General features: G+C 20.9%; 4 protein-coding genes across 4 annotated transcripts in view; 2 read left to right on the forward strand and 2 right to left on the reverse strand.

Annotated features, from left to right (window-relative positions):
- PRSY57_1205600 (hypothetical protein) overlaps positions 1-4,655 on the reverse strand; it is a gene marked incomplete at both ends in the record, with an annotated part of 8,119 nt that extends 3,464 nt beyond the window's left edge. Inside the window, one exon of the mRNA XM_012908486.2 lies at positions 1-4,655. Coding sequence (XP_012763940.2) covers positions 1-4,655 — 4,655 coding nt within the window.
- Positions 4,656-6,150: 1,495 nt separating this feature from the next.
- PRSY57_1205700 (rhodanese like protein, putative) lies at positions 6,151-7,191 on the forward strand (the record flags this gene model as incomplete). Its single annotated transcript, XM_012908487.2, has 1 exon — positions 6,151-7,191. The coding sequence occupies one exon, from the start codon at positions 6,151-6,153 to the stop codon at positions 7,189-7,191; it is 1,041 nt and encodes a 346-aa protein (XP_012763941.2).
- Positions 7,192-7,730: 539 nt separating this feature from the next.
- Positions 7,731-9,575, forward strand: PRSY57_1205800 (Tat binding protein 1(TBP-1)-interacting protein, putative; the record flags this gene model as incomplete). The annotated part of the gene is made up of 1 exon (XM_012908488.2): positions 7,731-9,575. One exon carries the CDS (start codon positions 7,731-7,733, stop codon positions 9,573-9,575), a length of 1,845 nt encoding a protein of 614 aa, XP_012763942.2.
- A 691-nt stretch (positions 9,576-10,266) lies between these two features.
- Positions 10,267-14,625, reverse strand: PRSY57_1205900 (DNA-directed RNA polymerase III subunit, putative; the record flags this gene model as incomplete). Its single annotated transcript, XM_012908489.2, has 1 exon — positions 10,267-14,625. One exon carries the CDS (start codon positions 14,623-14,625, stop codon positions 10,267-10,269), a length of 4,359 nt encoding a protein of 1,452 aa, XP_012763943.2.
- Between the last annotated feature and the right edge of the window lie 208 nt (positions 14,626-14,833).

Genomic DNA, 14,833 nt, shown 5'->3' on the forward strand with positions numbered 1-14,833 from the left:
TTAACTACAGGTCTACCATACATAGCCCAATTATTTTTTTTTTTTTCCTTTTTCTTTTGTTTATTTATATAATCGTTTAAGCAATCATTGATTTCTTTTTCCTTTGATAAATTTTCTTTTTTTTTTTCTTCTTCTATATTATTTGTATTTTTTATTTCATTGTGCACTTGAACAATTTCTTTTTCATTTTTAGAATTTACATCGATTTCTTTTTCATTCACCATTTGATCATTTATGTTTTTTTCTGTTTCCTCTTCCTCTTTAGCTTCATTTTTTTTTTTTTTTTTTCCCTCTTTTGTGCAATTTATATCTTTTTGTAAATCATCTATTATCTTATTAGCTAAAAATTGTTTTTTCTTATTTTCCATAAGTTGTAATTCTAATTCTTCTAATTCTTTTTTCTTTTTTTTATTTTCTATTTCTAATTCTTCTAATTCTTTTTTCTTTTTTTTATTTTCTATTTCTAATTCTAACAATTCTTTTTCTTTTTTTTGCCTTTCAATTTGATCTTTTAATATATTTTCATCTTTATTATCATTTTCATCTTCATTTATTTTTTCGACTTTTTTTTGTTTCTTTTCTCCCTTTTCATTCTCTTCTTTTATTATTAAATTCGATGAATTATAAAAATCCAATACACCATTCTCTTGAACATAATTATTAATGGTTCCAAAAATGTTATTAATAATATTATCATTGTTATTAGAACTCATTTGTGAATTCTGAATTTGTTTTGAATTTATATCATCTTTTTCTTTATCTTCATATTTCTTATATTTCTCGTCATCATCCTCTTTATGTCCTACCATGTTATTTTCTTTTATATCCTCCTTTATATTATGATCTTGTATAATACTTTTACTTTTATTTCTTACAACATTATTCTTAATTTTTATAAGATTGATTTTATTTTTTTTAATTTTTTTTTTTTGTTCACTTATGAAACTCTCATAAGAAAATTCACTATCTCTAATTTCCGAGATCTTCCCCACACTTTTGTTATCGTCATCCCCATTTTTAATTATACTTCCATCTACCATTTCATTTTCATTAAATAAAAATTGAACATGTTCAAAACTACAAGATGAAATCATTTTATTTTCTTCAAGACTCATTCGCTTTTTTTTTTTTTCTTCGAGCATATAATTTTCATAAGCTGGATTTAAAAACCAAGCGCTTGAAGTTCTTTTTGCATTAAAATTATATTTTGGTAAATTTATATTATAAGATATTTTTCTTCCTTTTATTTCGTGTTTTTTTGCTAAATTTTCGAGAATGTCATAATCTCTTTGATCATATGATTCATATATATAATAATATACATTATCTAATATACCATTTTTTATATTATTTAATTGTTCTGTATTTATTATATCATCTATATTAAATTTATAAGCATATTCATTATCTAATTCTTCATCATTTTCTTTCTTTTCTTTTGTTTTGTTTTTTTCTTCCTCTTGTACACTTTTTACATTATCATCTATTTTATCATTTTCTTCCTTTTTTATATCTCCTTTCATTTCCTTCATTTTTTTTTTTATTCCTCTTTTTTCTATTCTCCTATTTTCTTCTTCCCTTTTCATATTCTTTTTCATTTCTTCAATATCCTTTTTCAATTTATTTAACATTGAATGTTTCGTATTACTTTCTTCTTCTTCTTCTTCTTCTTCTTCTTTATTAGATGAAGATACATCGCTAGAACTACAACTTCTTCCATTATTAGTTTTTTTCTTCTTTTTTGTTTTTTTCTTTTTTTCATGATGGCTGCTATCTACCTTATCCTTCTTTTTCATTTCATCAATAGCTTTCTCCAACTCTTTTATCTTTAATTCCATTTTTGAAATAATTTCCTGATTGTCTTTGTTTACATCTGTTATATTATCTTCATTAGCATCAACAACATGTATATTCAATGATGTATCTATAATATCAAACGATTCAGTTGTCTCTTTTTTATTTTCTTTAGTTACTTTATATTCATCATTAAAATTATCATAAAAGTACATTTGTTCTACTAACCTATTCATTCCTTCTGTATATTTTTTTAATTCATCTTTTTTGTCTTCTTCATTTATTTGAGTATAAATATTGCTACAAAAAAATTGATCGTCATCATCGTATTTCTGCAGAATATAATTCAAAGTAAAATCTTCATCATATTTTTCATTCCCTTTGTTATATAAAATTAAATTTTTATTATTGGAATTTATTCTGTTCATATCATTATAACTTCCTTCAATCAATTTATTAGAACTATTTATATGCATATTATTTATATTATTCTTTTGTTCAGGATAGCTTATATTATTTATATCATTACATGGAAAGTTATTAATACCATTGTAATTTATTGATTTATTATTAGTTTGAAAATATATAGAATTATTAATATTATTATTATTATGAATATTATTATTAATATTATGAATATTATTATTAGGTATCATTTGATAATTCAATGGAATATTCATCTGATAATTAATGGGGTTATTTATGTTGGAAATATTTGTATTGTTCATATGATAATTTATAGGATTATTTATATCATAATACATTGGATTATTTATATCATAATACATTGGATTGTTTATATTATAATTCATTGGATTGTTTATATCATAATTCATATTATTATTTATACCATAATTCATAGTATTATTTATATCATAATTCATAGTATTATTTACATCATAATTCATATTATTATTTATATCATAATTCATATTATTATTTACATCACAATCCATTGGATTGTTCATATCATGTTTGGGTGGGTAATTCATTTTACTTTTCATACGTGAATCTTTTTTATTATTATATACATTTCCTTTCATATCTTTTATTCCCTCTTTCTTCGACGTGTTCATTTCATCTACTTTTTTTGTTTGACCTTTATCTTGGACTATCTTTTTTGGTGGAGGCATTTTATTTTCATTTCTCATTAAAGAGTTCATTTTGTGATAATTTCTTATATCTTTTATATCTTTAACATTTTTTATATTTTTCATTTTCTTATTTTTATCATAACTTTCATCATCTGTATTATTATCCTCATTTGTATCATCAACATATTTTTTAGACTCATATTTTTTTAATTTGAAAGCATTATCATCACTTTTTTTTGTTAATATATCCTTATTTGATATATTTTCATCATTTTTATTTTTATCATTTCTTTTATTTTTTAACCCTAAATTTAATTTGTCTAATATAGATACTCTTTTAGTACTCCTATCTAATATACAACGATCAGTATAATAAGGTTTTTCTTTTTTGTTTCCATCACTATCATAATCATCCATATCAAATTCATCTGAGAATAAATCTTCATCAATACCTTCACTTTCGTTATTGTTCATTTGTTCTTGTTCTTTTGAAACCTTATTCTCATCTTTATTGTTACTTTGTTTCTTTTTATTCTTTTCTACACTTTCTTCTGTATGAACATTTGCTTCTCTTTGAACGTTATTCTTTATATGATTCGATTCGCTCTTAACCATAGGTCTGAATTTATTATTGTATGGTTCATTTGAATTATTATTATATGGGTCATTATAATTATTATTATTATATGGGTCATTATAATTATTATTATTATATGGGTCATTATAATAATTATTATTATTATATGGGTCATTATAATTATTATTATTATATGGGTCATTATAATTATTATTATTATATGCGTTATTATAATTATTATTATTATATGCGTTATTATAATTATTATTATTATATGGGTCATTATAATTATTATTATTATATGCGTTATTATAATTATTATCATACATGTCCATATTTTCCCTAACCCCACCAATAATAGATTTTCTTCTATTAGGAGGTGGAGCCATATTAGGCTTTGTCTTTATATCATTTAATATTTTTTCCTTATTTTCAGGAATATATTGGTTGTTCAACTTTGCATATTGTTCTTTATTATAACGATTGTTAATAAGATCATTATCATACAAGGACATTTTATTTAACACATTTGTATTTTTAAAAGAATCCTTATTTTTTTTTTTTAATTTAGTACGAACATAGGTAAATAAAGAATGTAACTCAATATTTACACTATAATTTATTTTATTTATATAATCAAAGTTGTTTCCTTTTTTATTTATTGGGTTACATTTTTTTTTTCCCCCTCCTTTGTAATACATTTTAATATTTTTTTCATTCATATGATTATCAAAATTTTTGGATGATGCTGATGTTGAATCACTATAATATTTAGATTCATTATAGGGTACATTTAAATTATTATTAAAACATATCATATCTATTAACAATTTTTTCCACATAATATTTTTCTCTATTTTATCAAAATTTATTTTATTATCATTATGTGTAAACACATTTTTTATATTATCCTTATATGTATTAAACAGTTTTGTATTTTTTTTATTATTTTCATTATTCTTTTTTAAATTACATATTTGGAAAATATTGATAATATTCATTATTCTTCTTTTATTCCCTTTAAAATGAATATTTTTAAATTTATAATTTTCTCCTTGTACAAACAATATTTTATTTCTTGAATTGAAACGTTTTTTATAAATACTTTTTTTTTGGCATATATATTTCCATTTTGTTGATTTTTCCCTTTTACAACTTTTTGAAAATTTTGCGTCTTTTTTTTTCGACATTTTGTTGAAAAGTAAGATATTCCAACATGTTTTTAAATATATGTAAAATGCGGGAAATAAAAATGGAAACTACTATAAATATGTATGTATATATATATATATATATATATATATATGTATATTAATTCATATTTTATTTATATTATTCCCGTTTTATATTTTTGAATAAACATATGTTGTATGCAATTTTTTTTATTTTATAAAATACTTCACAAAGATGGTGAAATGCCAAACATTAAATTAAAGACTAATTAAAAATTAACTTTTCCAATAAATAGACAAAAAATTAATAAATAAATAAATGAACTATATATATAATAAAAGATTAATGGACGAAAATTAATTCTTCTATTATTTTATATATTTTATATATTTTTTACATTTTTACAACGTTGCACACTTCAAAAGGTTTACAACAAATTAATTTTTACCAAAATTATTTTATGTAAATAGAAAAAAGTATATATATATATATATATATATTTGATAAAAAAAAAAAAAGAATATATTTTTATAGCGAACTGTAAAAAGTTTTTTACAATAAATTATTTTTATAGAAGTGTATACATGTTGCCCCAATTTTGTGCAGTTTTTTTTTTTTATACATGAGTTGTTTATTTGAATTGTATATAAAATAAAAATACAGACCATATTAAAATTTTTCATTACCTTAAATTAATAAATAAATAAATATATAAATATATATATATATATATTTATTATTTTTAAATGTTATACTAAGTAAATATATCCCCATTTGTACTTTTGCAAAAAAAGAGAAAATTCCATACACAATTTGATATATGGAAAAAAAAAAAAAAAAACCAAGTTTCCAATTTTGCCCATGCACATAAATATTATAGACATTATATATATATATATATATTTATATATTTATGTATAAATTTTTTTTTTTTTTTTTTAACTCTTCTCATTTATGTAATTGTATATAATTTAATACAATTTGATAAAATGTGAACAGGTCATACAAAAAGATTCCTTTAACTTTTTTGAGATAAATATAAAGTAGCAATAAATATATGTACATATATATATTTTTTAATTTGTCCATATTTTTATATGTGTTGTTTCAATATATCATTTCTTATATATATAAAAAAAAAAAAAAAAAAAAAAGTTAAATTCATGCGATCATAATATATATATATACATATATATATAAAGAAAGCAAGTTTTCCTATTAGATAACAATTATATATAAACCACATAAATACATGAAAAATATATATATATATATATATATTTATATATTATAATATAAAACACACATATGTACCTTCTAATTTTTTATAACCTTTCATGAATTTTTTTCCTCTTTAAACAATTATGCCATTTAAAAAAAAAATATATTTACATAATATTTTCAAACATGAAAATGTTGTATTTTAAGAATATTTCCCATCTTTATAAATCTTTTATAACTTATGAAAAGTCCATATCATTTTCCTCATTTTATAAAAATAAAATCTACAATATGAATAAGTACTGCACGTTAAAAGAACAAAAGAAATATAATCATTTGATAGAATGTGATAAATTATATGATATTATAAAAAATAAAGAAGAATGTCTGCTTTTTGATACTAGCTATTATAATATACATAATATAAATAATGAAGATATATTTGATGATTATGATAATGTTGAAAGTATAGAAGGGAGTATTCCAATGAATTCAATAATTAGTCATAATGAAAACTCGAATTTTTCTTTTTTTTTTCCAACTAAAAATGAATTTTTTTTATATTTAAAAAATATTCTTATTAAAAATAAAAGAAATATCACAATGTTGTTAGAAAATATTCCAATTATTCTTTATGAAAAAGATGATATTTTCTATTCTCCAAGAATATGGTTCATTTTTAAAATGTATGGATTTAAGAATGTACAAATATTAAATGGAGGTTTAAATAAATGGATACATGAAGAAAAAGAAATCATACATGTTAATAATGAAAAAAAAATTATAGAAAACAATATAAACAAACAAACAATAGAGCAAAACGAATATTATATATCTCATATAAATAATCTTTTAGAAAAGCATTTCAAAAAAAATGAAAATTATATAAATAAAAATATTATGAACAGTATATATTATTATAAGGATATACAAAATTTAATAAAATTAAAAGAACAAAAACAAATGCAAAATTATTTATTAGTTGATACCAGACCAAATAAAAGTTTTTCTACATTAATATCTATTAATGATAATATAAAAGTGAATAATTTCATACCCTTTTCGATCAATCTACCATATAATCATTTTTTAAATTATCACTATGAAAATTATAAATATGTAACATTTAAAAATATGAATGATATCAAAATCTTATTGGAAAAATATGATCTCCTTAATGATCAAAAAATTATTATATCTACTTGTAATAAAGGTATTAGTGCTTGTCTTATATTATTTCTTTTAAATCTTTTTAATAAACCTTTTTCTAAATTGATACTGTATCCTGGAAGTTTAGTAGAATATAATTTTTATAAATATGAAAGGAATTAAAATATCTATCAAAAGCTAATGAAATATTTTTATATATGTACATATATATATATATGTTTATGTGTATCTACTTATTTTATTTTTTTATTTTTTAATTAACTATTTTAAATAATATTTAATATGAATATATATGTACATACAATTTGTTATATATATATATATATATATATTTATTTATTTATTTATTATTTGTTCATTTAATTTGTTTGTCTATTCATTTTAACCATCTTATAATAAATCAATATTTTTTAAAAAAATAAAAACTGGTTATATTATTCTATCATATTTATTTATAGTACGAACGTGTACATACATTATGCTTAAAACGAAAGGTTCAACTTTATCATTTTCTTTCATTTAAAAATGGATTAAAATGAATATAATTATGTATATATTTAAATATGTTTGAAAATATGTTTCTTATACGATTATATTAATATATAATATATATATATATATAATTACTTTTATTCCTTCGTCTTATTCTACATACACTCACAACGTTTAAATTTTCATAAAATACTATTACATAATTACATATGAAAATGGAAAAAAAAAAGAAAAAAGATAAGCAAGAGCAAAATCAAAAATTACCAAAAAAAAATGATCAAAAGAATGATCAAAAGAATGATCAAAAAAATGACACTTTAATAGATAAGGTAGAAAATAAAAATAATAAGAAAAAAATAAACAAACTAAGAAAGGAAAAACAAATTGATAAGGAAAATAAACAAAATGATCATAATAAAGAAAATATACAAAATGATCATAATAAAGAAAATATACAAAATGATCATAATAAAGAAAATATAATAAATGATAATAATAAGGAAAAATGTAGTAAAGAAAATCAAACGAATAAAGGTAATAAAGTTAAAAAGGTAAAAAGTCAAAAAAAGTTGGAAAATGTACAAAGTGTAGAAGACATAAAACCCATCAAAGAAAAAGATGAGGATGAAAAAAATTCACCAGAACATATGATTAAAGAAAAAGATAATAAAATGAATAAAAATAATAATAAAAAAAAAAGCAAAAATAAAAATAAAAAGGAAAAAATAGAAATATGTCAAGGAGAAAATCTGAAAGTACAAACAAACAAAACTCAAGAAAATAATAATATAATAATAAAAGATAATATAGAAAATAATAATATAATAATAACAGAAAATGTAACAAATAATAATATAATAATAACAGAAAATGTAACAAATAATAATATACAAATTACTGACACATATCAACCAAATAATGTATTAATCAAAATAGATGATAGTACAAAAGAAAAAAATAATAAAGATACATTTGTAAAAAATAATAGCTCTGTAAATTCATCTAGTAAAAATGTAAATCATTCAACGGATATCATTCAAGATAATATTTATATAGAACTAAAGAAGGAAAAGGAAATAGAAAAAAATCATAATAATATAAACACTTCTCTCACATTTCCTAGTAATCGAAATAAAAATATTATTCATTCACAAGTTACAGAAATAAATTCAGATCAAACCATAGGAGATAACAAAAATGGAATTAAAAAAAGAAAATGTGTAGAAAAAAAAATTGAAAAAGTATTCAAAAAAACAAACGATACAAATTCTAATAATAATATGCAAATTAGTACTTGTAATAAAAAGGATATATCAGAAGATGTTATTAATATAAACAATATAACAAATCAAAACATTAAACAAAATATTATCAAAAAAGGAAATAAAAATCATGATCCAATTAAAACAAAACAAACAAAAATCATTTTAACAGATAACGATGCAAAAGATAAAATTTTAAAATACATGAAAAAAGCAAATAGACCATATTCTGTTATTAATGTATATGATAATTTACATGGATGTATAAACAAAAACAACGTTCAAAGGTTTATGGATGAATTAAGTAAAGAAAATAAGTTACAATGTAAAGAATATGGAAAAGCTAAAGTGTATCTTATTAATCAAAAGGAATTTAAAAGCTTAAATACAAACGAAATGAATAAACTAAAAATGGATATGGAATTAGTACAAGAACAAAATGAACTATTTAAAATTGATTTTAATAATTTAGTAAAAAAAAAAAAAAAATTATTACAAGATTTAGAACTAATACAAAATTTAGAAGAATATAAAAAAAAAATACAAAATATTGAAGATGAAATAAAATCATATGAGCAAATGAATAAAAATTCTAAGTTTACCATTGAAGAAATTGAACATATTAAAAAAAATCATGGATATTTACATTTCATGTGGCTTAAAAGAAAAACACTTTGTATTGAAATAATTAAGTGTATAGCTACCTTAACAGAAAAAGATACAAAAGGGGTTATATATCATTTGGGTATTGATGTCGATGAGGATGTTATACCACCAAATTTGTATTCTTAGTGTTGAATTATGTGCTTTTTTCTTTCTACTCAGTAAATAAATATAAAAAAAAAATATACATATATATATGTATATATATATATATATATATATATATATATATATATATATATATATATATATATATATATATAATATATTACAAAAATTATACAAATATATCTTTTGATATATAAAATTTATATGTTTGACAGTTTAACTTTAAAAAAAAATTATTTATTAATTTTTAAAAATATTAAAAGGCTATGAAAAAAAAAAAAAAAAAGAATGAAATACGAAAATACATATGCATTGTATATATATAAATATATATATATTAAACAACATATAATTTTTCATTAAAATATTGACAACTAGAGAATCATATGATGTTACAAAATGTGAATGGATTTAAAATTTTTTTTATAAGAATTAAAAAAAAAAAAAACAAACAAACAAAACATAAAAATTAACGGGATACAATATGTACATATATATATATATATATATATATATTTAAGATACTTTTTTATGTTAGATTCGTAAAATTTTTTTTTGTAATGATTGAATAATATAATGCATATGGATATGCTATACTTTGAGTATTCTTATATTTAATCCAATTTATATTATTAATTATACAAAAGTATTTTATATTTACGCATATGCATTTTTTTTTTTATTTTATTTTTTTTTTTTTTGTACATTTATGCTATACCTCCTTTACTATAATTTTTGGAAAAACATTCATGGTTTGAAGTTCCTGAAATAACAATTTGCATGCGTATGGCATTTGAATAACAATGTTTTTATCACATTTTTTACAAAATGTACAATATAAATCATATCCCATCATACCACAATCCTCACAAATATATACATTACATACATCACTACTTAACATTAATCTTTCAAGTAATAAATTGCTAACACCATATGCTATTAAACAATCTCTTTCCATTTCACCTAATCTGAGACCTCCTTCTTTTGATCTACCTTCAGTTGGTTGTCTTGTAAGTAATTGTCTTGGTCCTCTAGCTCTAGCATGGATTTTATCTTGTACCATATGTTTTAATTTTTGATAATAAATTGGTCCCATAAATATATAGGTTTCTAAGGGTTCACCAGTTAATCCAGAATATAATAATTCTTTACTTGAACAATTAAATCCATATCTAAATAAGATTTCTGCTATTTCTTCAAATGGTGTCCCACTAAAAATAGAACCATACTTAAATTCACCATCCATAACTGCAGCCTTAGATGCCACTAGTTCAAGAAGTTTTCCTACTGTCATACGAGATGGGAATCCATGTGGATTCATAATTAAATCTGGACATATTCCCGATTCAGTAAATGGCATATCTTCTTGATTTACTAACAAACCTACAACACCTTTTTGTCCATGCCTTGAACTAAATTTATCACCTAGTTCAGGTAATCTTGTTTGTCTCATAATTATTTTATATATTTTTAATCCTTCCGAATTTTCAGTGAAAATAATTTTATCTATATATGATGGATATACACTTTTATATTTAATTTCATTAATTTTGAAATCATTTATATCAACTTTTCCAATATCTTTTACATGATCTTTAATATTTTTTGGTGAAAATTTATTTACATATAATTGCCCTTCTTTTATCAAATAACCAATAGATGCAACTCCGTCCATATCTAGAGAATGATATTTTCTAATATCCTTATTTGCCATTTTTTTTATATCATCTTTAGATTCATTAGATATATTCTTATGACCATATGAATCTTTTTTAACATTATGTATTTTGGATAAGTTATTATTATTACTATCTATATTATTATGATGATGTTCTTGTTTTATTCCATCTTTTTCTTTTTCATTTTTTATCTCACTTTTAATTTCCCTTTCTTTTCGTTGCTGTTGTAATTTATTTATTACCAACGGAGAAGGTAAAACTATATCGTTCGATCCATTGAAATATTTTTTTAATTCCACTGAATGTTTTCTCAAAGACATACATCTACCAAAACCTCTATCAATTGACGATTTATTCATAACTATAGCATCTTCAATATCATATCCACAAAAACTCATAACAGCAACTATTGCATTTTGTCCAGCAGGTAATTTTTCAAAATTTATAAATTCAATTGTTTTAGATTTTACTAAAGGCTTCTGTGGATATACTAATAAATATAACAAGGTATCACATCTTACAAATTGATTATATCCAATAGCACCTATGGCTTGTTTACCCATAGCACATTGGTATGTATTTCTTGGACTCTGGTTATGATTAGGATATGGAATTAATCCAGCAACCACACCAAGTATAGTTAATGGATCTATTTCTAAATGTGTAGTACTTAATGATATATCTGATTCATTTAATGCTATTAAAAGATTATTTTGTTCATTTACATCAATCCATTCAATAACCGAACTTTTTAATAAATCAAAAAAATTGATAGTTCCATTCTCTAATGCTTTAATATGTTGTGGTAATAATTTAGATTTACCATTTTCTATAATTATTAATGGTCTACATAATCGTCCTCCATCTGTAGATATATATATAGCATTATGTAAAAAATTATCATATATAGACACAAATTGTCCTATTTTCCCATATCTTCTTAAATATCGTATACGTTGCATAAATTTTTGAGGTCTCTTATGTACTCCTAATAATATACCATTCAAAATAACAAAAAATACACCCTCTTTATATATTTCTTCTCCAGTTAAACTATCGCTATCTTCTACTCCTAAAGTGTACAATATTTCAATCAAATTTTCATTATTCTCATTGTCATTTGTAACATGTGTCATTAAAGCTAAATTTTTAACTAAACCACATGATTCTCCTTCAGGGGTATCACATGGACATAACACTCCCCATTGTGATGGCTGAAGAGCTCGAGGACCACTCACTTTTCTTCCTTTCTCGAATTGGGAATTTAATCTGGTCATCATTCCTATACATGCAATAAATGATAAACGTGATAAAACTTGAGAAACACCACTCTTTTCCATTTTAAATCTTTTAATATTCCAATTACCAGTTGATATAGCTGTTTGCATACCTCTTGTAATAATATCCTTTGGTAAATTTCGGAAAACGTCTGGATAATTATCATTCATATTATTACCAGTACTTCTTAATTTAGAATTATAATTACTTTGCATATATTTGCTTAAAGTTTGATCTATTTGTTTTTTTAATGTAAAATAAAATCTTTTATATAAATCTTCAAATAATAATGATATTAATTGTCCAGCTAATTCTAATCTTTTATTACCATAGTAATCTTTATCATCGATTTCATTTTTATTATTTGCACTATCTAAAACTCTTCTTATCATTAAACAAATACATCTCGCTTTATTTCTAAAGTCATATTTACTTTTTTGCTGAATATGAGATAATAAAACTCGACTTAAAAAATCTAAACCTTCTTCAATAATATCCTTTTCATTTTTTACTTGTTTTTCTTTCATGGAGCTAAAGAATCCTTTAGCCAATAACCTTGGTCTGATTTTTTTCCCAATAAATAATAAAGCATCTAAATTCGTTTTGATATTTTCATTGTATAATTCATATAATGATAACAATATACCGTTAACATAATTTTTATGTGATCCAATCATTTGAAATATTTCTTGATCGCTTTCATATCCCATAGCTCTTAATATAATACAAACACCAATATCTTCAATAAAAGAGTTGTGTTTTAAATAGAGTTTATTATTTTTGTATACAATAGCACATCTACTTTTCGATTCAGCAGTTGTTGATGTAATAGTTGCACAAATATTATGTTTTATATCCATTTCTACAATAATTCGATTTTTTGATAATTGTTCTTGCATTAATAAAACCCTTTCTGTACCTTTAACAATAAAATATCCTCCAGGATCATAAGGACATTCACCTAATTTCATCAATTCTTCTTCACTTTTATTATTTAATACACATATATCACTTCTTAACATAACAGGTAATCTACCAATTTCTACATTATTTTTGGTTATAATACTATTTCCTTTTACATATTCTACATCTACATATATAGGAGCTGAATATGTTAAATCACGTTGTCTACATATTTGAGGTGTTAATTTCGTTTCTATCATATTTTCTTCAACAGAAGGTGTTCCAACGGTTATATCTAAAAATTCTACATAAAAATGTTCATCAATATCTGATTTTATAATTTTATTTGTAGTAGCATTCATTATTGTTTTTATTTCTCGTTTTATAAAATAATTATATGATTCAATATGTTGCTTAACTAAACCTTTTACCTTCAAATAAGCAGGAAGTAATTTCCATTTTTCGTTTAATGTATTAACACATTTTGAATTTTCATAAATTTTCTTATTATGTTCTTTATTTTTAATAACTAAACCTGAGAAATTTTCTTCATCATTTAAAATATTCATATTATTATATAGCTTTCCTTTTTTTGGTTTCTTATTTTCATTATGTATATATTCTTTTAAATTATTTATATTATCTTCATTAAAATTTTTATCATAATATTCATCTTTTAATATTTTATTACTTGACAAGTTTTTATTATTCACTTCATTCATATTGTTGAATATATTTAAATGTTTATTCTCATAATTATTATAATAACAATTATTATCATTATTATTATTATTATTATTATTATTATTATTGTAATTATTATTATCTTCATTATTTGCTTCATCTTGTTTTTTAATAAAATTTATTTTACTCTCATAGAAATTATTATCATCATTTTTACATTCATACAAATTATCTTTATTTTTCTCCTCTTCTATTTTTATATGTGTATATTCTTCATTTTCGCTTTTACCAATTACATCGTATGGATTCATCATATTATTATAATCATTTTTACTATTTATGTTTTCATCTTTTAGTATTATTTTATTTATCTTATTTTTCTCATTATTATTATAATCATCATCATCATCATCATCATTTTGTGTTTTATTATTTTCTTTTAACTGGTATATTTCCTCTTCATTCTCTTCATTAATTTTATTCACGTTTTTCCTTTTCGCTTTAATCTTAATAATATCTTTCATATTATATCATATTTACTTGAAGGAAGAAATGCATAAATATATACATACATACATATATATATATATGTATATTTTTTTTTTTTTTTTTTTTTTTTTTTTTTGTTGATAAGGCTTAAATACCTTAGAGTAACATACTACTGCATATATATACTTCTATATAAAAAAAGAAAAGAAATTAAAGAGAAGAAAACCCTTTATTAATATACTA

The sequence above is a fragment of the Plasmodium reichenowi genome, chromosome 12 (genome assembly GCF_001601855.1).
Source record: "Plasmodium reichenowi strain SY57 chromosome 12, whole genome shotgun sequence".
In the NCBI taxonomy this organism is placed as follows: domain Eukaryota; phylum Apicomplexa; class Aconoidasida; order Haemosporida; family Plasmodiidae; genus Plasmodium; species Plasmodium reichenowi.